Source organism: Abramis brama (genome assembly GCF_963993115.1).
Source record: "Abramis brama genome assembly, chromosome: 18".
NCBI lineage: Eukaryota > Metazoa > Chordata > Actinopteri > Cypriniformes > Leuciscidae > Abramis > Abramis brama.
The window spans coordinates 27610876-27637640 of record NC_139980.1 but is presented as its reverse complement, the minus strand read 5'-3'; the positions used below and the strand labels follow the sequence as shown (position 1 = coordinate 27637640).

The 26765-nt window shown below is 37.9% G+C and overlaps 1 protein-coding gene across 3 annotated transcripts in view; it reads left to right on the top strand.

Annotated features, from left to right (window-relative positions):
• Positions 1-26765, top strand: part of nkain2 (sodium/potassium transporting ATPase interacting 2) — a gene marked incomplete at its 3' end in the record, with an annotated part of 167416 nt that overhangs the window by 42393 nt on the left and 98258 nt on the right. For 2 of the 3 annotated variants that reach the window (XM_084090533.1, XM_084090534.1), the window contains exons 2-3: positions 11228-11365; positions 17603-17683. In XM_084090533.1, coding sequence (XP_083946659.1) covers positions 11228-11365; positions 17603-17683 — 219 coding nt within the window. Of the gene's footprint in view, positions 1-11227; positions 11366-16848; positions 16918-17602; positions 17684-26765 lie in introns of those variants that run through there. The other variant, XM_084090535.1, reaches the window with a different exon arrangement.

Sequence of the window (26765 nt, the reverse complement as noted above, 5' to 3'; positions counted from 1 at the left end):
GCCCTCGGGCAATGGCTCTTTCGCCAGCCTCATTTAAATGCAAACGAATATTAAAATAGATTATCATCATTAACATTGCTGTATCTTGATGAATTTTATTCAGTTGCTCTCCTCCTCCCACCCCTAGAGCCATCCATACTAAGGAAATTAACATTCGCCACTTGGTTCCTTGAAAACCTCAGGGTGGCAAACAAGAGGCTCTTCTTCACTGGTCTGTATTAATGAGGCTCTCAAATATGGGTGTTAAAAGTAATTCATGGCAAATTGCTTCCTGATTTACATTATGTTGAGATTGATTGAGATTAAAAATCTGTTTTATAAATGTATTTTATTGATCTTATTGTGAACGACTCTTTAATGCATACGTTTCTTTTTTTGATATTTTTAATTAAAATATCTTAACTTAATCTTCCGTGTTTAATCCACTTAAACCTGGGCTGGGTTCATGAGCACTGATCGTCCGTTGATCGCCTAATTCTCATGACTCCGAAAACGTCGGAGCAAATTTTCAAATAGGCACTAATTTTATAAATAAACCACAGGTTTGAGCTTTAAACAACTACATTCATGTTTGAAAAACTCTTAAAACTGCATTTTGTGACAATAACAGTGGTATTGATGCTCACTGGTTGGTGCGAGATGCATTCTGGGATTCCTGGCTGTCTCAAGTTTGCGCAAGTCATAAAAGGGGTGGAGCAAGAGCAGGCCCGGGGTGGGTAATCGGGAGAATCGGGAGAATTCCCGGTGGGCCGCTTCACTTTTGGGCCGGTCGAGGATTTATTTATTTTTTTTCGCATTTGTCACGTTAGTTACCTTAGGCTACACACGTTCCGCATTCTGACACCTGGGTCTGCATGGGTTGTACCATGTGAGGGAGTTCTCCCCTCCCCTCCCCTCCTATAGAGTTGGTTGGGTCCATAGCCCGTCTTTTTCAAAACGTTTTCTCAGGTAGGCTACTGCGGCACCGCCTACCGATAGCTGGGCCGGCCCTTCCGTAACGGTATGCGTCAGGGAGGATGGATGGGAGGAAGAGACCAGGAGGTATGGAAGCTTGTTTCCGCCACAGAATAAAACATTTTAAAAGATAATTGCGACTTTTTATCTCACAATTGTGAGTTTACATCTCTGGTCTCTACATCTATTTCTCAATTCTGAGAAATAATGTCAGAATTGCGAGATATAATGTCAGAATTGCGTGAAATAAAGTCGCAATTGCGTGTTATAAAGTCAGAATTGCGAGATATAAAGTCAGAATTGCGTGAAATAAAGTCGCAATTGCGTGAAATAAAGTCGCAATTGTGTGTTATAAAGTCGGAATTGCAAGATATAAAGTCAGAATTGCTTGAAATAAAGTCGCAATTGCTTCTTATAAAGTCTAAGTGAATTATTATTTAACCTTTACATTATTTGTTGAACCATGATATTAATACAAACTACACAATAGTAAGAGCTGAACTGTTGCTTCATTTATCCAATTTGGAGAAAGTGCTAATTTGGAATTCCACCAAGGAAAAAGTGGGCCGGTCTTGGGCCTGAAACTCCCGGGCTGAAAAGTGGCCCCACTCCGGCCCTGAGCAAGAGCACATCCGGAGATTTGAACTGTACTTGCCTTGATTAACTTTGAATTGGAACAGTACTTGGGCAGCGAATGGGGACGTTTCACAAGTCCACAAGAAAACAATTACAGACAAGAACGCATATTGAGAAATGGCTTTTGAGTTGGTTCTTGACTTTATTTTTTGAGGAACATATATCTAGTTCTCTGGCATTTTTTAGTTGTTTGTCTTGCAGCAAAATCTTCAGTTTGTGAAATTAAGTATATTAATGTCTGCAGTTTCCTCCGTGGCCTCTTTTTCTTTGCTCTGTGGGTGTAAAGCACAATTACTTTAGCAGAGAGCTTTTCTTTTGCTGCCATTTAGACCTTTGAGGATTCTGGCCAAAGATCAGGAGGCCAAGAATATGAAACGGCCCATTGTGTGAAGTAGATAATGAATGCCATTTTTCAAGCTTAGCTACACATTCTGACAGCTTCTACGGAATCCCTCCACTACACATCATTGTATCTGTTACATGCTGACACTGGAAGTCATCCTCAATGTCTATTACAAACAACACAGTTACTCTTCAAATGCCCAACATGCGTCATTTAGCGTGGAATGCCTAGATTTGTGCGAATAGCAAGTCTCCGGTGTGGTAATGAACACGTTCAGACAGCTCTATTTATGTAAATAACCTCGTGCATTTTCAGTAACCTCTTGCTGGATGCGTGTAAATGTTGCCATTCATTACACTGGTTTACTGGCTCTCTGTGCAAGCCATGGACTTGATGTGCTTATTTTTGCACCATTTCCTGGAAGTCTTCCAGGATAAAATGAAGCTCTTGAATTGAAGTTGTTTGTTTATTTATCCTGAGATGGACTATGAAAATTCAAGGCATGAATGTGTTTGCTTAGTGTGATAATGGATATTTGTGAGATTTATATCATATTTTGCTGTACATCATATTTAAATATTCTTCCAAGCCTTCAAAAGGAATGCAAAAACAAAAAAAAAGAAAATCAGTCGGGCCTGAATAGTTGGTCTGAATTCGTAGAGTTGAAAGAGAGGATAAATATATATATATATATATATCCTCTCTTTCAACTCTGCGAATATATATATATTGTGTGTATATTCACACACACACACGTACATGTACATATATAATTGAAAGTATGTTAAGATACAGTAGATAGATGGATAGATTTTTTCTATAGAAATTTCATAATGAGTCCTGTGCAAACCTTTTCATTGAATATGATGGATATGCCACTATATTTCATAATAACAGCACTGTATCTGAAACTATACCAGATATCCCCATTAAGTCATCATTAAATCATCATACTTGCATACTTTTATCTGGAACCATTGAACTGTTGGATTCATCTTGTCTTGTCTTTCTTGTGCACCTCCGCAGGCCGTGCTCTCAGCTAAAGAGGAACAAAAGAAGTGCATAATGATGTACATCACCTAAAACTGATGGCTTCCTGTCACTGTAGTCAGTAGTGGAGGAACACAGCTCTTAACTACCATCACCTCTTTCATTCTGCATTTAAAACGCTTCCAGCTGAAATTCCTTCATGAGTCTTTTTCCTTCCTTTGCTCTTTCATGCCATACCATAGATTTCCCCCTTTTAATTAAAGGGATAGTTCACCCTATTATGAAAATGAAGTAATCATTTACTCACCCTGGTGTTGTTCTAATGCCGTATGACCTTCTTTCTTTTTTTAGACCACAATGAATTAATGTTTTTTTCTTCCTTTCTAAATGTAAATTGTAGCAACATGCTGCATTTAATGTAGGATTGAACTGATGTCTGGTCCCATGTGTATATACACTATCCTTTAAACATTTAGGGTCAGTAAAACTTTAAAAAAAAGAAAATAATAATTAAAAAAAAAAATGTTTCTTGAGGATCTAATCAGCGTATTAGAATGAATTCTGAAGTATTATGTGACACTGAAGACTGGACTAATGATGAAAATTCAGCTTTGCCATCACAGGAATAAATTAAATTTTAAAATACATTAAAAAAAAGTGAAATAATGGTTTTCCTTCCTTCCTTCCTTCCTGAAAGAATGCAGTTATTTTCAAACAAAGCCGATTTCATTCCTTCATTTAGAATATATGAATATTTCATTGAAACGCCCACTTGAATTGTTGCATTAACATGGCCATTGTACATAAAACACAGGGGAGAACAGCAGGGGTCCTTGAATGTGTCTAATTGTCATTGTGTAGTTTAGATTTCTTCATATAACTGTACAAAGATAAGTTTGTAGGTGGTTTCAAATGCTCTTTGATAGCTTTTAATTATTTATTTACAGTAGTTGGCCCTGAGAATCTTCTTTGAGGCAATTGAAAGAAATAGATCTTTAAGAAAATGCACCATATTCATTTGCAATCATAATCTGTCTTTTTCTGTAGTACATAAAGTCCATTCAGAGAAGCAGGTTTATGTGCGGTGCTGAGTTGCACTTTATCCAAATACACTGTTTCTAAGTAAATGAGACACAGTGCTTTTGGAAAAACAATTGTCACTCTCTTTACTGCCTGAAGCGAAGACCTCTTGAATTTTGTGTTCATGAACAATCTCGCCCATTGTAATGTTTGGCTGGTTCCTCTGATGTTGCATAGTCAAAGGATTTCTAGTACGCAGTAGCCTAGAAATCTAGACGCACCCTAGCGGCAGCAAAATGTATTTCGCAGCCAGGTGGGTCTAGCAACTCTCAATAGACCTTCTAGCTGCAAAAACCTAAATTGGGTCAGGCCAATCACGTCGTGTATAGAGTAGGCGGGGGCGGGCTTAACATATGACGACAGAGTTGCGACGGCTGCCACTTGAAAACAAAGAATGACGGCTGCTGATGGAGAACAAAGGTCTTTCGAATCGGCTTTGGCTGCGACTCTGGAGGACTTGGAGTTAAGTTTTTCTTTGAGAAAAGAGCAAAGAACGGCACTTAAGTCATTCTTAAAAAAAGGAAGATGTGTTCGTCGTTTTGCCGGCCAGATATGGCAAGAGTTGCATCTATCAACTAAGCTCCGCTGTTGGGAAAACGCTCTGGTTGGTTTAAGCGCTGTCCTATTGCGTGCAGAGGGAATTTGAAAGACAGCCGTTTATCCCGCCCCTCGGATTAAACCGCGTCTATGGTGAGTTTCCAGACCTAACATCTTGATGTAGGTCTGGCTTGCCAGGCTAAGTACGCAGCACACCAACTGAGGGTTTGTACTTGGTGACCTCACATTTAGTGTAAATACAATTTGCAATATCTCAATCTTTAAATGTCTCCATACCTCAAAACCCCCAGCCTTACTCCAAGTGAATGTGTCATAGATTAGTTAACCATTAAATTCTGCTGTTATTTTTGCAGTCTCATCTCTGCAGAGCAACATTAAAATCACTGGTGGCAGCAGCAGATGAAATTGGATTACTGACGGACAATGGAGGCAGGCCAAGATGCGTCTTCCCTCTGCCGTGCTTCATGGGAGCTTTCTTCATTAGCCCATGCTCGATCTGTAGTTAATGCTCTGTGGCGCTAATGCTGGGAAACGCTATAACTCGGCCAGCCTCTTTTAAATGCGGGTGAAGCTATCTATTCAACCTGCCCCTACTGATTGATTGGCTTTTGTCTTTCTGATTAAAGGCTGCTCGTCTCCCTTCGCACCGAAAGAAATATATAAATGGGACGAAAGGCAGAGAGAAACTGAGTGGGAGAGAGGCGAGCGAAAGCACAAGGTTGGGAGAATGAGATTCGGCTTTGTCACAGGGAGAATGAACTTTAATCTCAATCACAGACTGAAAGCGTGCGCTATAGCAGGCTAATCGCTAATGGGATGCTTCTGCTGCCAAGTAATAATCATGAGAAAACATTATGTGCGCATAAGGAAGGGAAAATATCATTACAGGAATTGATTACGCTGACCTTTGCATTCGATATTCATTACTGAATTGGTTTAGTGATGCTTTTAGCTTGACACTCTCACTTCTTGTTGTCAATTTACCATGGTTAAGGGGTATTTAAAAAAACAAGACAAAAATCCCCTCGACCGTGGTAAAACGTAGCTAATGGTCTTAAGTGGCTTATTTTTTCTCTAAAATTACAGCAATAGCAGTGTGTTCAATAAATAATTGCATTTATTAATATTTAGAATTGTAGTAAACAATTCTTACACCAAGTAATACCGTTCATTATGCTAACTGTAAGTTGTTTACCACTTTAATGGCTTGAAGAAGTGTTCTCATAACTGATAGAGCATGGTGCCAGAAAGGTCGTGGGTTCAATTCTGACATACTGGTGTACATTCCCACATACAAGTTATATAAGTGTCTCCCAAATGAGTCGATGTAAATTGTAGTAATTTTGAAAACACATTGTTCAAAAGTTGTGGTCAGTAAGATTTTTTCTATTGAAAGAAATTAATATTTTTATTCAGCAAGGATACATTTAATTGATTAAAAGTGACAATAAAGACTTTAACATTGTTACAAAAAAAAATCTAGTCAAAGAATCTTAGACAAAGTATGGTTTTCACAAGAATATTAAGCAGCACTACTGCATTCAACATTGCTAATTATAAGATATGTTGAGCAGCAAATCAGCATATTAGAATGATTTCTGAAGGATCATGTGACACTAACGGCTGCTGAAAATGCAGCTTTGTCATCATTGAAATTAATTACATTTTAAAATATACTAAAATAGAAAACAGTTATTTTAAATTGTAATTATATTTCGCAATATTTTCTGTAATTGTGATAAAATAAATGTAGCCTTGGTGAGCATAAGAGACTTCTTTCAAAAACGTGTAAAATTTTACCGGCCTCAGACTTTTTATTGGTTTTATATATCAGTGTTTCAGTGGCTTTGAATGTAATTTTAGAGCCTTAGTATGAGTGTTATGATTTTTTTGCATACTGAAGTACTGAATGTTTGCTCTCTTTTTTGTTGTGTTTAGTCAGTGATTTTGCACTTCATCTTTTAAGGCCTATCTTCTGAACATTAATGGATTTTCTTCTCATATTTATGGATCTAATTTCTCATGTATAAAAATGACTTGATAAATCTCATTCAGAGCACAGCTGCCCTACAATGCTGTTTACATCACTGTTTATATGAAAGGGGGCCCAGGGACCACATTAATGGTGATCCCGGCCCACACCTCAGACAAGAGCTTGCATCCTCCCCATAAAATCCCTTTAGGTTTTTTCCCCCATTGGACATGCATATTAATGCCAGGGCTCTTTTGGGAATTCTGTCAATAAGCGCAGGTGTCTACAAAAGCCTGACAGAAGAGAACTATGAATGAAAGTTCCATTAATACGTGTTTTAAAAGACATTGTCAACACACCATCTTTCACCAAACAACAGAATATAACATAATTAGCCATATTTGCATTTTGCAACCTATTCGCAGACAGGGCAGATTGTATTTTGTGCTGACATATTGTCACGTTGGTTGAAGCAAAGGAGGAAGCAGGATCCATGTGCAGCAGTCTTTTATTAAATAAACTCAAAGCTTCACAAATACAGACTCAAGAACAAGACTCGGGAACGGAACAACCAACATAGTACAATGTTTAAAACTGACAAAGACTGAAATAGACACTGGGCTTAAATACACATACAAACCGGAGAGCTAACAAGATGACGAGACACACCTGAATAGAACTAACTAATCAATATGTAACCATAGAAACAAACAGGCTGGGGCAGAGGAAGACTAAACTGAACTAATAAACAGATAACCAGACACAAACAAGAACAGAAATCAAAACCGACTGCCAATGTTACACATATGGTCTCCCTTCAACACCATGGCATTGTGGTTTATTAGTTGATTTCAGGGATGGTGGTAGTTTTAAGACTTCACTAAAGCAATGTAACCACTGAGTCGGGTAAATCAATCGTTTTTCTTTTTTTCTGTGTGCTTGTAGTTGCTGCATAACAATAGGCGAACAGTGCTTCTGAGAATTGGTGTGATGCATGGCTCATTGGAAGAGCCTTTGATAATGAAGGTATTATGGATCGAACGTGGTGCTATCATGCTCTCTGGCTCAAGTTTTGTGGGTGGATAATGGAAAACAACCTATTAAACAAGTACTCCAGCCCAAATTCTTGTATTGTATGTCATTATGTATTCATCCTGAAGTTTTTTCAAACTTGTACTATCGTTCTTCACAGGAACACAAAAGCAGAACGTTTGAAGAATTGTACTGGTCGCTCTTTTCCATGCTATCATGAAAACTGATGCTTTCATGCATCAAAAAGCAGCAAAAGTGCGATTCAAGGTATCAAAATTAGACCATGAGACTTAAAAACGGGTCTACTAGAAAAGGGTTTCATGCTTGAATGTTAAAAAACTGATTATTGTTTACATATTTTACATTGTTGCAGCACCTCTCTTCCCACACTGTCAGTAACGCTCTGGGGTGCGTTTCCCGAACAACGACACAACTCGCTGCTTAACTACCATAGTTAAGATGTATCGTTGAAGAAATCAACTAGCTAGTCACGACTGTTTCCCGAAACCGTATTGTCGCAAAGTGGTCGTTTAACCATGTTGGTTTATGACGTCACGCACGTGGTGGAGTAATAACTTCTTTTAATGAATCTGTTTGAGATCGAATTAATGCTAGATGTTTTGCTATAAATTACAGACATGGCATCTGAGGACTATTTCTTATTTTTCTCAGTTATTTTGCTTTATTTCCAGATTCAATCATAGGCTTATTCTTATAGTAAAGCACGTTCGCACATGCGCACTCTTCAAAAACTATGCTTTAAATCTCTTGACAAACTAAAAGACGCAAATTACATTTGTATGTATTCTAAATAAAAGACACAGGTTGTACTGAATGTCAGCTTGTTTATTTTGCTCAAGATAAGGATTTATTAATTCCACATGTCATGCAAACATGCGAATGTTCGTTTGAACGATGGTTTCAGGAAATACTGACTCGTTAAACTATGCTGGTAACGACAGAACTTGCGAACATAGTTGACTAACGATGCTTTTGGGAAACGCACCCCTGTTTAGTTCTTGCCTCTATGAAACCCCTCCTTCCGAAAAAGTGCAATGTGCTCTGATTGGTTGACTAGACCAGTGTGTTGTGATTGGTCAACTGCTTGGAATATGTTTTGGAAATGTCACGCCCCTTACCATAATTGCGAGTTTCAACAACTAATGCAAGTCAATCAGGCCTCGTCCCTTTTTCTGCATATGAAATTTTCTTTTTAAGATTTGAGTAATTATTTACTAATAATCTTTCCCTCTAGCGAACTGTTATTCCCTCTGACTCTATGGGGTTATTGAGTTGAACTTGAGAATCTGTTCAGTCCAATTCATGAACAAATCACTCAGACCGGGTTTGCTAACAAAATCTGTCTATTTATTGGAAATATTTGACTGATTGATGATTTTATTACAAATCGCTACTTCTCTCATAAACTCTTATAAACGTTCAAAGGAGAGCTAGATCAGATGTCAACATTTCAACCGAGTTACAGTACATCTTAATTTCTGGTCTGTTCATCACAATGATATTGTGTGACTTGAAATATAGTGCACAAGTTGTTTTGAAGTGGTGATTTGGTGTGCTTTTTAGAAGATTGAAAACCTGAGTTCCCATGCATTGTAATTTCATAAAAAAGAGCTACCAGAATAATTCTTCATAAACAGTCTTTTGTGTTTCAGAAAGTTTATATGTTTGGAACAAAATCACGGTGAGTAAATAATGACAGAAGTTTCTTTTATGAACTATTCCTTTAAGAAAACAGATGGTAATGCATTTGTCTTTTCATCCATCTGTTTCATAGAGGAAATATGGAGGACAGTGAAAATAAACAAGAGCTAGTGCAGGGGGAAATCACATGCCATGATTCATAAAAACACACCATGCCACTGAAGGCTGAATGGGAAGGCAAACATAATTGTGGAAAAAAAAAAAATAATAAAGTGGGTGGAATTTGGAAAGGGAACTACTTTTATTCTGACACAAAACTAATCTCATCTGCACCCCAGAGCTGTGACGATTCTTAATCAAAAAACGTGTGCTGTGTGAAGTGCGCTGGTGTTGCTTGGTGTTGTCAGGATAATACCTTTCATTATGATCGAAGACTTAAGTGTTTGGGACAGACACGCTCACCAGATGTATGCTAGCAGAAGCTCAAAGGAAACACCCAGACAAAAGAAGACACGTCCCTTGGGGAGACCAGGGGGTGGAGGGGGGGGGGGTCACAAACTGGTCCTCACTGGGCAGAACTGCATGGACAAGATGCACGGATTTATGAACTCCTTAGCTTTGTCTACTGTTGATAGATTTATAGCATGAACTACTGCTCAATTACAAAGAACAGTGTTTCCTTCACTGTCATGCAATCTACACGCCATTGCAAATTATATTTTAATAAGCTGTGAGTCCTACAAATGCTTCACTGAATGAATCACTAAATCTGCTAGAGCGGTTACTGAATTAACTTCTGATTCGCTTACTGAACCACGGGACTTTGTTTTTATTCATATCTGTCAAAGCAAGAACTGTTTGTGAAACTCAAATTGGTAATATTACTGCTCATATGACAACGTGTAGTTTAAGACATTGGTTCCCTTTTGACTAAGATTTTTTTAAACTTTGTTTTATTAATAGAAACTAGGAATGTTGTTATATTAAAGGGGTCATGAAAACGTGTTCTGTGTGAACTGCCCCTTATATGTCAAAAGACCCCTTTAAATTAACCATGATTCATTTTGTAATTCCAATAATGAAGTAAATCTTCAATTGTTTTTCTCACAAAAACTGATATATTTTATCCGCTGGATGGACTGCAGGGTTGAACAGGGTCTCCCCGCTGTAAAAACATCATCCAGTAGGAAACACTCATATAGAGCATGTATGTGCAACTTTAAGTCATTTGATATTCATGCTGCTATTGAATCCTCTGAGGCCTCTATTGATGTTCACTTGAGAAGCTGTTTGTTAAATGAATCTATTGAGGTCACAATGACATTCGTGTTTTCAGCGGCTGCATTTACAACCTTCATCTTGAAGCTATGCCCATTACTTTCCTCTGTTACATCATGCGGCAAAGCAGATGATTCAATGGTGAGATTTTTGCTTGGTTTCCTTTCCAGTAAAGACCTTGAGCATCTGAGGTTGTTAAAGGCTTCTCGTGCCTGTTGGTGAATGCAGCTGGAGACACGGGTTCTATTAGCATTAGCTTTATGAGGCTGGCTGCTTGTAGGTCCTTTGGGGATAAAACCATGACCCTGTACTGGTCCGCTTTTGGAAGTGCCATAGCTTGTGGTATTGACATCAGTGTCATGTCCAATCAGTGGCTGAGATTGGAGCACCCAGAGCTGCGAGGCTGGACTTGCCAGCTTTAATTTCCAAGTCAACTCTGGTGTTTGTGGAAGGGTGGGGGTTTGACTCCAGAGAGCGGCACGTCTCTGTCCTAATTAATCGCCTGTGTGGCAGGGGTATTCCTCTGGCTTCCTGTAGGCTGTGTGCTCTCACATGTGGCCTGGCGGTCCGTCATCTCACCCTGCCTTCCAGCTGGCATCAGAGTGTCATCATAAAACAAAATCTGTTTACGCCTTTATGCTAATAAATGCTTGTATGTCAATATATTGTCTTTGTTTTTGCTTTGTAAAGCAGTGTCTTTTTCCTCTATTTCTCGTTTCCAGATCAGCATCTTGGAGCGACAGATATTTGATTTCCTTGGATACCAGTGGGCTCCAATCCTCACAAACTTTGTCCACATCATCACAGTGATTCTAGGACTCTTTGGAACAGTACAGTTCAGACCGCGATATGTGACCATGGTGAGTTTACATATATTTTCATATTCTGTTTGTGACATATTCTTTTTCACCCCTGCAGGTTATGCTGTCATTTTTTTGTATTAATACCACTGGTGTCATAAAACTGTCCCACTTTTAGTCCTAGCCAGGCAAATCTGTTCCATAATACGTTTTTGTCCTAACATTTTGCAACCGTGATGAGCAACAGGACATTTTGACAGTCGTTTGGTTTCAGTCTTGTTTTATTGGCTAGTCTCACCCACTTTGAAATCTCATTGGTCCAAAATCCAGCTCCACATATGCTCTTTAACATCAAGGGCAAGATTTACTAACAGCTTGCAGCAGCGCAAACCATCTTATCATAATATAAATACTATTAATAAGCAAAACTTTGCCACTCAATATTTAATATTCAATTATTTTAATTATCACAATTCAAGTTTTAATTTTATTAAATTGAACAAGCACAACATTCAGAATTCAATCAAATATTCTTAAAGATTTATTATTATTAATAATGTTATTTCAACATAATATCTTGTTATTTCGACATTATATGTGTGCGTGCAACAAGCAAGATGTGCATTTGTAAATCCGGTGACACGCGTGCATAACTACTTATTATGTCTAAATAATGAGATATGTTGAAATAATGACTTAATATCTCGAAATAACAAGAAAAGTAAAATACAGCCTGAATATAATTGCTTCCAGAAATTATTTTTGGGGGTGCTATCGGGGTGCTTTGGTCTTTCTTGGGGGTGCTGAAGCACCTGCTAGCCCCTCCCTAGCGCCGCCCATGGGAATTGCACTCTGACAATAATTTGCCCTGTTTAGTAAATCTGGCCCAAAATATGTTCTGATTGTTGTTTGCAGCAGTTTCACATTGAGTATGGACAGTCTGTATTCCCTAACAAACTAAGGGAGGGAATCCTTAGATGTTTTAAATCACAATCTGTATTTTTGTCCAAAATTAACATAACAATTAAAATTAACATTAACAACATCGTAAAATTAACATTACGATGTCCAGTAATCAATATCAGTAGTACATTGAGTTTAATTTATTGACATAGAACTTATGTTTAATGTTCATGTTTCATGTTTTGTGAATTCACTGGAACAAATAGAGAGTCTCCGCAACCAGGAGAACACTGTTGCCTTCTGCCACTGATAACAGCGGCAACGGGAACTCGGCATGTTTTCAAAAACAACACATTCCAGATCACCTCTTATTTAACACAAACGAACGAATTGATGATCAACTGGAGATGTTTCTTTTGTATTAGGTACATTCATACCACGAGATGTTTCAAAAAGTGATAGGGACAATATTGACCCTGGCAAAAGTGATGGGGATGCATCTGACCAGCTGAGAAGTGCTCAAAACCGGTGTAAAACAAGGCAAAAGACCAGCCTGAGAGACCAGCAAACTGATTTAGGCTGGTTTTAAGATTTGTTTTTTCAGCAGAGATGTGAGCAAATTGTCCCTTCATTGGTCAGAATGTTTTTATAACTAAAGCTCAATGGATTTATTGTAGCTTTCTTTCTCTTATTTTGTATTCCTTATGGTAGTTTTGGTCCAACTTTTTGGTGCAGATTTGAGTGATTACTGTGTTATGCCCAAACCAATTAAGGGAGAAAATGCATCTGGTTCTGAATCAAATTAATCATGTGAAACACCCTTACACCGTGTCTACACTGGGAGCGAAGATTTCTGGGGCATCAATTTACAGTCGATGACTCATTGCATCACGCTGCATCCAGTGTAGACAGAATCGCTGATTATAATAGATTATGTTGGCCACTCGCATCCAGTGTAGACATGGTGTTAGACAGTTTTACGCATTCATTATTTTTGTATCCAGTCCATCAAGCATGTTATACCTAATATATGGTATTGTGGAAGAAACAGTTGTTCAGCACGGATGAGATTAGACCGCATGTTGTGACAGCTTTTCTCTACAGTCAGGTACAACGGACATTTAACACCCTGGCCAGTGTAACAGAGAGATATCAATGTACTGACGGACCGGGTCATTGACTCAAATGTGACTCGGACCATGTCACCCAGTTGAGATGAAACAGATTGCCTTTTTTAGTGTTATGTGTCTCCCTTTGGAATAAACAATGCTCAATTTTTCAGTCAAGGAGCAGTGGCTGGCCAGAGAGATGGAGAGAGAGTCTCCTACAGAGATAAATTGCTCACATTCGAACATTACTCTTGCTTATATCTGTTTTGGGGATGCTGTCAGGCCAGATACATTTTTATTCTAATTCAACTTGGCACGTTCCAGTGGCTGGCAAATGGCCAAATGAGGTTCCACTACATGCCCACATCTTCTGTATCTAATGTCCTGACAACACGTCAGATTTCAAGATGGCAAAATTCCTCCCGTCTCCGAGTCTCAACGGTCTGTTGCGCTCTGTTTGTGGGGAAAGGTTAGGCTGAAACAGCCCTCGTCAAGAACGCGTTCATAACCTCCTCCCTCCGGATCAACTCAAATGCGTGTTAGAGATATCAAGCAGGATTATGAGACTTAATTGAAGTCAATTGCTCCGTCTAGACCCCCTCCTGCTCTAACATGCGGAGGAGGCTCCTTCTTATACAGCAGAGCATGGAAGACAGGAGATACATCAACCACATTCTAGTTGGAAGACCATCATGATGTGTTGATCTTTGCCCCTAGCCTGAGGCGCTCACGATTCTTTGCATATAACTGCAAATCTGTAAATAAAGAACAGCTACATTGCAAGGGTTGACCCGAGTGAGTCAACCCTCTTGTACAAGGTCAGCTTTAAAATCATAATGACTAGATTCAGCAACAAATCATGTGTAAGACTTAATAAAGGGCTGCCCAGGATTGTTTGCACTTAAGATGTGTTGAGCAGTAGCGTTGTTACAACTAGTTTAACTATTTTTCTCAGTATTGTTAGTTTTTAAGTCATTTAGCTTTTCATTATCAAAGTTTTTTTTTTTTTTTTTTTTTTTTTTTATTGCTGGGTAGCATCGACAAACTAATTTTTAACATTACAAATTACATTTTTCCTGACAATTATATATAATTTTTTTATAATCAAATGGGTGTCCATTTGTTGGTTGTGGAGAAACCAACCAATTAGCAAATGAATTAGATCAAATTATATGACTATTTATATTATTCCATGCTCATTAAAAAATATGAAGTAGCTTAAATGTAGTAAGACATGTAGCTTGTAGCTAACTAGCTATCTTCTCTAAATAATAGCTTTCAGCATAGCTATGCTAATTTATCGGTAGAGTGCTGGATTGGTATCTTAGCTAGCTATAATTTTGAGTAGCTTGCCTAACACTGGTAGAGAGGATCTTGATGAGTTGGGATTTCAACAGAATTGGTCACACCCCATAGGGAGTTGAATGGGAATGACAGGAAAAGAAAGCTAGCCATCTAGCTATCTATCTATCTAGCTATCTATCTATCTATCTATCTATCTATAGTTCTGTCTGCATAAACACTTGCACAGTTGAAAGCTTTTAAAACTTTAATTTTTCAAAACAGAGACTTTAACACACCAACATACAAAGTCTGACTATCTTTGCTTTTCTAGTTAAAGGGATACTCCACCGTTTTTTCATATTAAACTATGTTATTCCCTTAACTAAGACGAGTTGATACATACCTCTCTCGTCTCAGTGCGTGCACTCAATCGCTCTGTCTTGCGGCAAAACTTTGTTAGCACTTAGCTTAGCCCAGTTCATTCAATATGGGCCAAGCAGAGAAGCTACCAAACACCTCCACGTTTTCCCTATTTAAATACAGTTACTCGCGTAGTGTAACTCGACCTAGGACGGTGACACAAAACAAAACGTTGCGCTTTTCTAAGCGTGTAAAATGGATAACTATATTGTATGGCGGAATACCATAGCAAGTGCTTGTAAGCACTTCGACTTGGCGCAGTAATATCTTCACTCGTGAAAAATCCTCTCACCGGCCCCCGCTCCCTCTAGTGAAGATATTACTGCGCCAAGTCGAAGTGCTTACAGGCACTTGCTATGGTATTCCGCCATATAATATAGTTATCCATTTTACACGCTTAGAAAAACGCAACGTTTTGTTGCATGAACTGGGCTAAGCTAAGTGCTAACAAAGTTTTGCCGCAAGACAGAGCGATTGAGTGCACGCACTGAGACGAGAGAGGTATGTATCAACTCGTCTTAGTTAAGGGAATAACATAGTTTAATATGAAAAAACGGTGGAGTATCCCTTTAAAAATTAGTGATATGAATTTCTTGCATTCAAATTCTGCATGATGTAGCTCAGTTTACAGTTTTTCTTAGTCGCTTTGGTGCATTTCTCACATCACTATTTACATTTGCACAACAGTTAATGCAGTTCTCAAAACAATTAGTACAAACTGCAAAACCTAGTTGATAACCTGCAAAAGCGTGTCACTTGCTCAGAATGGATAGCTCATTCCTCAAAAGCAAGTATTCATGTCAATGAAAGTGTCAGTGTCATCAAGATGAAAAGTCCTGACACCATTGTTTATGAACAAGATAGTCAAATGGCTTTGTCATGTTTTCATTATGACAGTTTACTCTGTAAATGTTTTCCAATGCAAAAAAGTCAGATCTTGGTGACACTACCTGAAAATGCTCAAGACAGCACTATATACTATTTGCACAGCCATTTTAAAAATACAGTAAAGTTACACATTACTGTATTTAGTGAGGTAACTGAGTACAAGACACTGAATATGTATGTTTCACATTTTTACTGCATATGCTCTTTGCAATTCTAATTTGTTCACGGCATTGTGCAAAAGAAAAAATACACCCTTATTTACAACAAACATGAACATACAACATACATAGTACTGTAATCATGCATGCACATCCAGACGTTCCTCATCAGTGAAATCTGAGATTCACCCGAGAGAAATTGTTCAATTTAGGAGACATTTTCAGGGGAAAAAAAGATTTTAAAAAAAATGTGTAAAATTTTCTTGACAGATTTTGACAACTAGTTCAACATTTTTGTATGTAATGACTCAAGCAATGAAATGAGGACTATTAGTTTTATATGGAATGACTATTCAGCATTCACAAGTATAGTTCATTTTGACTGACATGACATAAGCAAATGATAATGTTATAAAACAGCAGAGAGTTGTATGAAAGCAATTGATGCATGTCCAAAAGCATTTGCAATTTGTTGGAAGGAATGAGAAACTGCTACTATGATGTGCACAAATGACTAAATGTTGTGGAGGTTGAACTAACTGTTGTGCAAATGTAAATAGTGATGTGAGAAATGCACCAAAGCGACTGAGAAAAACTGTAAATCCAGGCATTGAATTAAAATTTAGCAGGCATTCTTAGTTCATTTCTGAATGGTGCACAATCCTAGCAGAGAGGTAGTACATCTGTAACAGGAGGTTGAAGTGTCTTTGCACATGCCCATTTTTATCAAAGCTAAGTCCATATTGATTTATCTATTAGAGCCGCTTTTGGGGAGCTACTCGAAATGCATGTCGCTAACTGCTCATTTTCAAGCGTTAAAGGCCGAGTTTTTCCGCTCAAGTCCCATCAGGTAATTCAGATTGATTTTGCATTTCCCCTCGCTCAGTATTTCATTTGTACTCACCTGTCTCACTTTGAATTGGATCAGATAAGTGTTATTTCACTGCCTGCCTAACAGACCTCTTAGTTCTCACGCGGCATACCTCTCACATTTTAATCAGTAAAAACATGCTACGAGCTGCTAATGCTCATGAGCAAATTCAGCGCTCCGCTCTACTCTCATCTTTTGAACAAATTCGTTTAACATAATAGCAGTTTGCGGCATTCCCTAATGATGTGAAACGGGATGAGACCTGTGTTTATTTAACAAAAATTTACTTCATTTTCAGAGACACCCCCCTGCGACGGCTACAATTTTGCTGGGGAATATGTTTCATCGTTTTATAATCACATCCCGCTATTTCGATAAGCGTTAACTCATGAACCGGGGAACGAGCCACCCTCACAAACTCCCACACAGGGCTCTTGCTTCCACCGTGAAATGCATCGCCTGCCCATATCGCCTCTTTGGCAGATTCTAGATTTGTGGAGGCAGAATGTTTTAAGGAACACGCATCGGAGAATTAATTACAGAGAAAATATCCCACTTATGCCAATTAATCACGCAAATGCAAATGTTTATTTGGTTAGGTGGTTATTGGGGGTCTGAGGTTGAAATGGATCTTTCAAACACCATGTTCTTGTCTCTTTTACAGTATGCGGTTTGGTTGGTGCTGTGGGTTGCCTGGAATGTCTTCATCATCTGTTTCTATTTGGAAGTGGGTGACCTTTCAAAGGTAACATCTGATTTTGTACTTCTTTTGCAATGTATAATCCATCAGCTTGGGTATCAGTGTTTTCTGTTTATATCTAAGCTCTGTAAGCATTTTACTAAGTGTTGTTCATGAATTTAAAAGTGGCTTTTTTTTTAAGGAATATGTTGCAGATCATCAACCTGCATTAGCATTAGGTCAGGAGAGGCATGTATTGGTTCTTTTATCAGTATTTCAGAGTCACAGTTGGGTCTACATTAAAATCCTTTCTAGAGCTGGATACAGGGCTTGGACTGAGTTTTGGGGTCAGTTTGCCTAGTGAGATTAACTATCTAGATTTTTATAGTATCTTTCTTTCTTTTTTCCTTTTGTACTTTTCTAGTTTTGATATTTTAACTCTTTGCCTCAGTGCCAGCATTTTTTATCATTTTCACAAAACTTTAATGGCCCACAGAATATTTTGTTGTGTGAATATCTGAACATTAAATACAGCAAAAGAACAGGGTGAAAAAACTATTCTAGCTTCATGCATTTTTTAACAACACTTGAATGTAGGTAAGCAACATTTTGAACAAAAAGCTGAGAAAATCGCATTTGTCAAAGGCTTTGTTCAGATCAGATCCAGAATGATGATCAAAATATATGTGATGGGGCAATAGGGGTGCTTGTAACTGCTCTTGACTACGCCACTCCAATTTTGGTTGGGTAGGAGATCCCAAATCACTATCGCTAGGCTATCCAATTAAATTAATAAACTTAAGGCAAAAGTAACGATCAAATCAAAGCATAGTTTTTATTAAATGCATGAATTCTGGTCTCATTTGATTCCACTCAAAAGCTGGCCAAACTTACTTAGCACAGGATGGCAATACAAGTAACTATGGAGGGAGACAAAACTTCAAAAAGAAAATATACACAACCAATAAAAAAAATACAATAACCCCAAAATAAATCAAATCTCCTACACAGCAAACTTAATGCACAATTACACACAAAACTCTTTCCACACCACACTTGGTGAATCAAAGTGAGTATCTTCCCCCCTTAGTTTCAATAATGGAACATGTAAATAATGACCTAGCTTTAATTCACAAAATAAACCTTATGAAAAATATAAATACAACCAATTAATGTCTGGGCCAGAAAAACAAAGAAATAAAGATAAATCACAAAACCATAAATAAAAATAAATAAATAAAGGCAGGGAAAACAGTGATCAGTTGCACAAGGCAAATCAAACTCTACAAAGAAAAGACAATAGTAAATAAAGCAAAAATACACTCATTAAAACAACTAATTATTATATCTAAACATAACATTGAAAACTAGCACCACATCATAACAGTTCCAAGAAACCACTGTCCATATATTTAATACAAATCAACAATGTTAAAATATGCTAGCTATTCCAGCATTACATCAATAAGAATAAATACCTTAGTTGCCTTGATTTCAAAAGCCACAGGAAGTACAAGAGTCTTTCGTATCCATCGCTCATCCCGCTCAACATAGCCAACGTAAGGGCCTGTAAAGCAACTTTTCTACAATAGAGTCATTTGTTTTAATACATACAAAAGGGTATTTCACTGATCATTTCCTACAATAAAACAACCTGATTTGATAACATGCAGACACTCACGTGCAATGTGCTGCAATGGTAACTCAGTGTCCACCACTCATCCAGTCAAACCTTACCAGCATTAGGGCATTTAGACCACACGTCAAAACAAATCAACTACATAAAGACAACAACTTGATTACACACACCTGGACCATTTGAATCAACATAGTCACTAAAAAAACACATCAAGATGATCACAAAACATCATAAATGAGCCTTAAAACACTCTTCTCATAACACTATTAAAATAAACCTACCAGAGCTTGTTCTTCCAGCGACCATGCCAAACAATTCAGGCACCGCAACCATTCCACTCATAGGAAATGGCATATTTAAAGGGTTAGTTCACCCAAAAATGAAAATTCTGTCAGTAATTACTCACCCTCATGTTGTTCCAACCGCGTAAGACCTTCATTCATCTTCGGAACACAAATTAAGATATTTTTGATGAAATCTGAGTGCTGGATCACTTCTCCATAGGCTGCTAGGTGACCGAAACTTGCTGGCCCAGAAAAGTTATTAAAGAGATCGTTAATATAGTCCAAGTGACTACAGTGGCTCAATCTTAAGTATATCAAGCGACGAAAATACTTTTTGTGCGCAAAAACAAACAAAAATAACGACTTTATTCCACTATTCATTTCCTTCTCTCTGGGCCTCTAGTTGGTTCACGTAGTGTTTTTGCGCAGCGCGTCTGTGTTGCACGTCACCACGTAGGCTCACTATTGGCCGACGCTGGTCATGTGTGTGATGCGTGTTGACGTGCAACACAGACGCGCAGCGCAAAAACACTACGAGGCCCAGAGAGAAGGAAATGAATAGTGGAATAAAGTCGTTATTTTTGTTTGTTTTTGCGCACAAAAAGTATTCTCGTCGCTTGATATACTTAAGATTAAGCCACTGTAGTCACTTGGACTATATTAACGATCTCTTTAATAACTTTTCTGGGCCAGCAAGTTTCGGTCACCTAGCAGCCTATGGAGAAGTGATCCAGCACTCAGATTTCATCAAAAATATCTTAATTTATCTTCCGAAGATGAACGAAGGTCTTACGCGGTTGGAACAACATGAGGGTGAGTAATTACTGACAGAATTTTCATTTTTGGGTGAACTAACCCTTTAAAGGGAAATTACACCCTCTACAGATACCCTCAGCAGCGCCCCCTACTGACTTGGCTACACATAGATCGGGTAAATCGAGTCCATCAACACCCCCAAAGGTTGGGCAGTCCTATATCTCTTTATGGGTTCGACACTTCATTCGGTAACATTAGGCAGTTTTGATTTAAATGCTGTTGAATGTTTGATGATCGCAGTAGCTTACATGTGCGTAAGCAATCTTCTAAGCTTCTTCGCTTAATTTTGGATTTGGGGATTCTGTACTCTTTCAGAAGATGCATAACAGCACTCCCTATATAACACTGAAAACATGGATTGCCAGAAAAATGTCAATGGCTTGGAAAGAGTTAAGGGATGGTGCATCAATTTGTTTTGTTTTTAAGATGGCTTGCCAACTTTAAGAATTTCATTTTTTTCCATCCTGTTGCACTCCATCTAGCTGTTTTTGAGTGTAAGATATCAAGATACCAGCAACCGCATGTCAATGCATTAACAATCACTCAGAACACTTCAGCAACCCCATAGCAACATAATGACAACCATTCAGAACATACAAGCAAACGCATAGCATTGCATCAACATCCACTCAGAACACCTTAGCAACTGCATACGTAGCAACACACTGACAACCACACAGAACACCCCAGTAACTGCATAGCAATGCAATAACAACCACTCAGAGCATCCCAGCAACTGCATAGCAACACAATAACAACTACTCAGAACACCTTAGCAACCACATACGTAGCAACGCAATAACAATCAATCAGAATGCCCCCACAACCACATAGAAACGCACTAACGACCACTCAGAACACCTTAGCAACTGCATGACAACGCAGTGACAACCACTCAGAACACCTTAGCAACCGGATACATATATGGAGCGAATTATGTGCCATAATTAAATTAACAAATCCAGCATTTTGCAAACAAACTCAATCTACTTCGCAAAGGAAAACTCGACTCGCAAACAAACTCGATCTGGTTTGCAAAGGAAAACTTGACTCGCAAACAAACAGAAAGCAATGTGCAAGTACAAAGGTCAGTTTGAGTGAAAATGCAGTGGAGTAACAAATATGTATTGTGTTTTACAAATATAAATAAATGAGCCAAGATAATACTTCACAAATAAATACAAACCATCCTACAAATTGCATGTAACCTTTGAACAAATACCAAATCTAGTGCATACAAATGCATATCTGTCTGTTATGATTGTGTGACACTTGGCTTTTTATGAGATCTCTCGGCTTGATTTTTTCACAAATGTGTCCAGGCAGATTTTTCTCACAAATGTGTCCATCTAAGCATCTTAGCATTCTTGCATATACAGTAGTTTTTCCCTCTACCCTCTATTTTCCCATCTTTGCCTCCTTCATTTCAGCTAATAATAATTTATTAAATAGTCCATTGTCTATTCATGTGTGTAGAAATAGCGAGCAAATATGTTACGTATTAAAGTTTCAAATACTGTACCCAATTAACTTAATACACTTGATTACTAGATCCATGGAGCTCTTTATTTTTATATATATATAAATAAAAAAATGTAAAAAAAAATAAAAATAAAAAAAAATAATGATTTTTATCCTGAAAACTCTTATGGTTCCACGTCAGCAGAGGAGACCCCTACTTTTATTTTGATTTCTGTTTATCATCAGCTGCGTCAGTTCAGTGTCAGTGCAAGCTTTTATATAGGCACTTCAAGCCACTGGTCATGTAACAACGGTCTATAATTGCAGGCCAAAGATTATCGCTACCCAAAAATGAAAATTATCCCATAATTTACTCACCCTCAAGCCATCCTAGGTCTATTTGACTTTCTTCTTTCAGCCGAGTTATAATAAATAATATCCTGGCTCTTCCCAGCTTTGTAATAGCATTGAATAGTGTCCCCTTTAGTGTCCCCTCAATTTTCCCCTTTTGAATAGTGTGGAGTTTTGAAGCTCCAAAAAGTACATCCATCCATCTTAAAAGTAATCCATACGACCCCAGTGAGTTGATACATGCCTTCTGAAGCGAAGCGATGGGTTTTTGTAAGAATGTGCATATGGCCATTGCCGGAAGCCAGTGATTGTAGTTTATAAAGTTTTAAATATGGATATTTTTCTTACACAAACCCATCGCTTTGCTTGTCAGAATGTATGAACATGACCCCCATTGTAAGCCATGTCACACTGTAGGATCTCAGTTGTCATTAATGTCAGACAGCACAAAAAAAATTTAAAAAACGGGCGCACGCACGAAAACTCATACAGAGTTTTACATTATTAATCCGTGACACGTTCGGTTACTATGAGCTGCATTACATGCGCGATTGAAATGATGTCTAGCAAAGAAAAAAATCTCTAGTGTTAATGTAAAAAAAAAAAAAAAAAGATGATGTGGTTGGAGAAAGCGGTGGTTTCTTGTTGTCGCACTAATTGCGTCATTAGTTTCTGCGCTTCTATTGGTATTTGATTTGACGGTTGGCGTAGGAGAAGTCACACTGCAGGACTGTGTGTCAAATCTTCTGACACTGCCAGAATTTCATCTGAGGTAAAATTTTATCACAGTGATCATTTATTTACCGTCGGCGAACATGTCAATCTAGCGATCAAAGACTGCGGATTTTAGCCTAGGATAAGAGGAATCTTTTAGGATTTGCAAAATTTGCCTCAGACGGCCAAATAATGGCTAACATCGTACGGTGTGCACCCTGCTTTAGTCTGCAGAGGATATGTGTGCTATGCTATGCTTTTGCGTATTTCTGTGACATCATTGGTCAAAAGATTGTTTTCACAAAAAGTGTTTTCAGGTATAAGGTGGACAGAAATGATGTAGTGTATTACTGATGATAAAAACGCAAATGTCTGCACTCCTTTCCTCGGGCACAGATCTGTAATGGAGATTGATCCTTTAATCTCTAAAACACCTAGAAATGTCTGGCAGTCAATCTGGTCTTCTGGTTGATATGTCATTAACGTGCAATCTTATCAAGCATCTCAGATGACAGAATGAACATTTCACTTTAGATCTGCTTTGCAAGCTATGGTGTCAAAGATGTCAGACGGATCGCCGGCTTCAGCTATCATTTCTCTGTTATAGCCTCTCATTCCATCAGGTTCCGATGTGTCACACATCAAGGTTTTTATATTAGTAAAGTCATACAAGATCAGGATAGCAAAGAGGATTATTTTAGGGTAGATTCCTTGTTGTACAACTCTTTTTTTTCCACTTTTGTCCTTTTTGATGAGGAGGCCATGCGACCTTCACCTTGCATTGACATATTTCTTGTATCTGCTGGATATTATTTAGTTGCACCTTGCATTCCATTTGTGTCTTAGTTAAAAAAAAAAATCCCACAGTTAGTGATGTTAATTGTGATTATAAGTGAGGAAAGTAAAATAAAAAATAATAAAAAAAGGCCGGTAGAGGGATGTGGTTGAGGATTTATCGAAAGAAATGTAGTCTAGTGGAATCATTCATGGGATATCGTTCATTAAATCCAGTGACCATATCACAAGGCCATTGTCTGTTGTGAGAATAGAATAGAAAATAGATAGAACCTCTACTGAAAATGAATGATTTGAAATGTGTCACTTCAACTCACATATACAGTATTGCTCCTCACGGGAGACTCCAATCACAATAGATTTCAATAGAGATGTTGCTAAGCGAATGCTGAAATTTCCCTCACCTTTTTGTTTCATGAATATTTAACTTCTTGCTTTGTTTAAAGGGTTAGTTTACCCCCCAAAAATTAAATTGTCATCATGACCCTCATGCCATTCCAAATCTGATAGAATGTAGTATATTTAGTATAATTTTAGTATTATGTAATTTAATATTTTGAATGATCTTTTATTTTTATATATTCAGTTTTCATTTTAACTTTCTAAAAAAAAAAGTGTATTCACACTTGGCATGTTTGTTTCGATTGGTGCAATTGCTCTGTTAGTGCTGTTATGTTCATTTTAATAAGTATGAACGCTGCCATCCAAATCCTGGTGCACACCAAACAAACTCTAGTGCAGTTCGAATGAAATATGAATGCAACATGGACCAAAGACATGTAAACGAACCAAACACATGATGCTAAGAAGGACAGAATGTTTTTTCTTGTCATAGTCGCGATGTTGCCCATCACAGTTCAGTACAGGCACCAGAACCGCATCTCTTTGCAGCAGATCTTCATTGTGTGATTCCTGTCCCTTTTTTGACTCCTTTACACATTTTATAAGCTCTTCACGAGTTCTCAGCTGGTCAAAATGCCATCATATGTAGGCTACGCACATACAATGAGTGCATTTAGCCCAGCACACAACATTGTTTTGGATGTTCTGTAAGTTCAGTCTCGAAATATACATCATAAAAGCCGACCAATCAAGTTGTGAACATATCCCTATGCATTTAGGTTCGGTATCCTTATGTTCTGTGTTAAAAGTGGACCAGGGCCCGTATTCATAAAGAATCTTAATGCAAAGAGTAGCTCCTAGTGACAAAATTCTAAGAAAATTCTTAGAAATGTGGGCGTTTACTCTTAAAATGAAAGAAAAAATCCTAGTAAAGAAAAAAGTAATTCAGAAAGCATCTTAACCCTTAAAACAGGTCTTAAGGTCAAAATTGTTAGGAGCACGGACGAGGACTTTTAAGAGGCTTAAGAGTTTCTTTAGCAGAGGAGAAAATGGCAGAAAGACGAAGAGGGAGAAGAAATGTGTTGCAGACAATGGATGACAGTGAGTTAATAAGACGCTATAGATTAGATCGTGCAGGGATCATGTTTGTGACAGATCTTTTTAGAGACACGCTAATATCTCCAACACAGCGCAGAAATGCCATAGCGCCTGAAATGAAAGTAATCACTACATTACGATATTTGGCAACTGGGAAAATTCCATGTTTGATACATTAAAACCAACATTCAAACCACCACTTAAATAGACATGCCAGCAATCAGTGTAATTGGAAAGAGTGGAACAATTTTTATCATTCTAAGCCAAGCAAATACCTTATAGGAAATTAACAGCATGGTAAATAAAAAAAAGGATTTATATATATATAATGTGTGTGTGTGTGTGTGTGTGTGTGTGTGTGTGTGTGTGTGTGTGTGTGTGTGTGTGTGTGAGAACGGTCAAATAGGAAAAATTACGCATGTAATTTCAAAGTGAAGGCTTAGAATAGACCCTATACTTAAAATCACTTTTTTTCCCCTTCTTGGACAACCAACCAATCACAGTCGTCAAAAGATAGTGTCATACATAGCAACGGGGTCAACCCCGCCTCCTTACTAAGATAAAAGTTTTTGTCTTTTCCTTACTCAGAGTTGCTCTCAGATCGGTCCAGAATTGCTCTTAAGCTATAAGACTCCTACGTAAAAGTTTTTAAGCTAAATTAAGAGTTTTCTGAGAGGATTCTTAGAATCTTTATGAATACGGGCCCAGGAATTTTTTTTTTTTTATATCCCTTTGCTTTGAACTTTGAGTGTTGTAACTTTACAGATGTTGTTTATGCTCAAACAGCAACATTACACACTAACTAAAGTTTAAAAAGTGAAATCATAATCAACCACCCTTTAAAACTATTTATAGTGATCAGGGGCCATATTCACAAAGCATTTTATCTTACCACTAGGAGTACTCCTAAATCGCACTAAAAGATTTTAGCTAGGAGTTTTCTCTTAAAAGTTATTCACAATCCCTTTCAGACCTACTCTTAGTAAAGAAAAATGACAACTCCTAAACTAAGAGTGAGTCTTCGTTGCTATGGATGACGTCATTACTCATGCACGAGCTTGACTGAAGTGACCACCTTGATTGGCTGATGATTGTAACGCGGGAATGATTCCAAACACCTCCCCTACGATGATGAGTGACAGGTGACAGGTCTGAGAATGCGTGCGCTACACAAGTAGTGCGAAGGACGGAAGATGATGAATAACTGAATAAATAGTCTAAATGAATAAAGAGTAAGGCAAAACAAATAGCCTAGTAGCCTAATGAAACATATGGATTGATGCAATATCTTTGCAACATTATTGAATGAACCTGTCACTATATGCCTCTGCCTACGTTTGCAAAGAGAAGAACATTTTAATTTGATTCACAATGAAACGTTACAATTAGTTTACATGCAATGAGTAGACTAGTTTTGGTTGTTGTTGGTGGCGTTATTGCATCCCTAGTTATGCCTACAATGCAAAATTGTTCCCTCGCGATTGGAAGCTCCTGTAGCCGCCGCATACGCATTTCAAAACATCGCAACGTGAAATGCCACAAAAAGCGGTTTGTGAATAGGTCTTAGTGAGTTAGGAGTCCTCTCGACTTCTTTTAAGCTGTCCCAGGCTTAGGTGCTACTTTTAGGGCTAAAATGCTTTGTGAATTA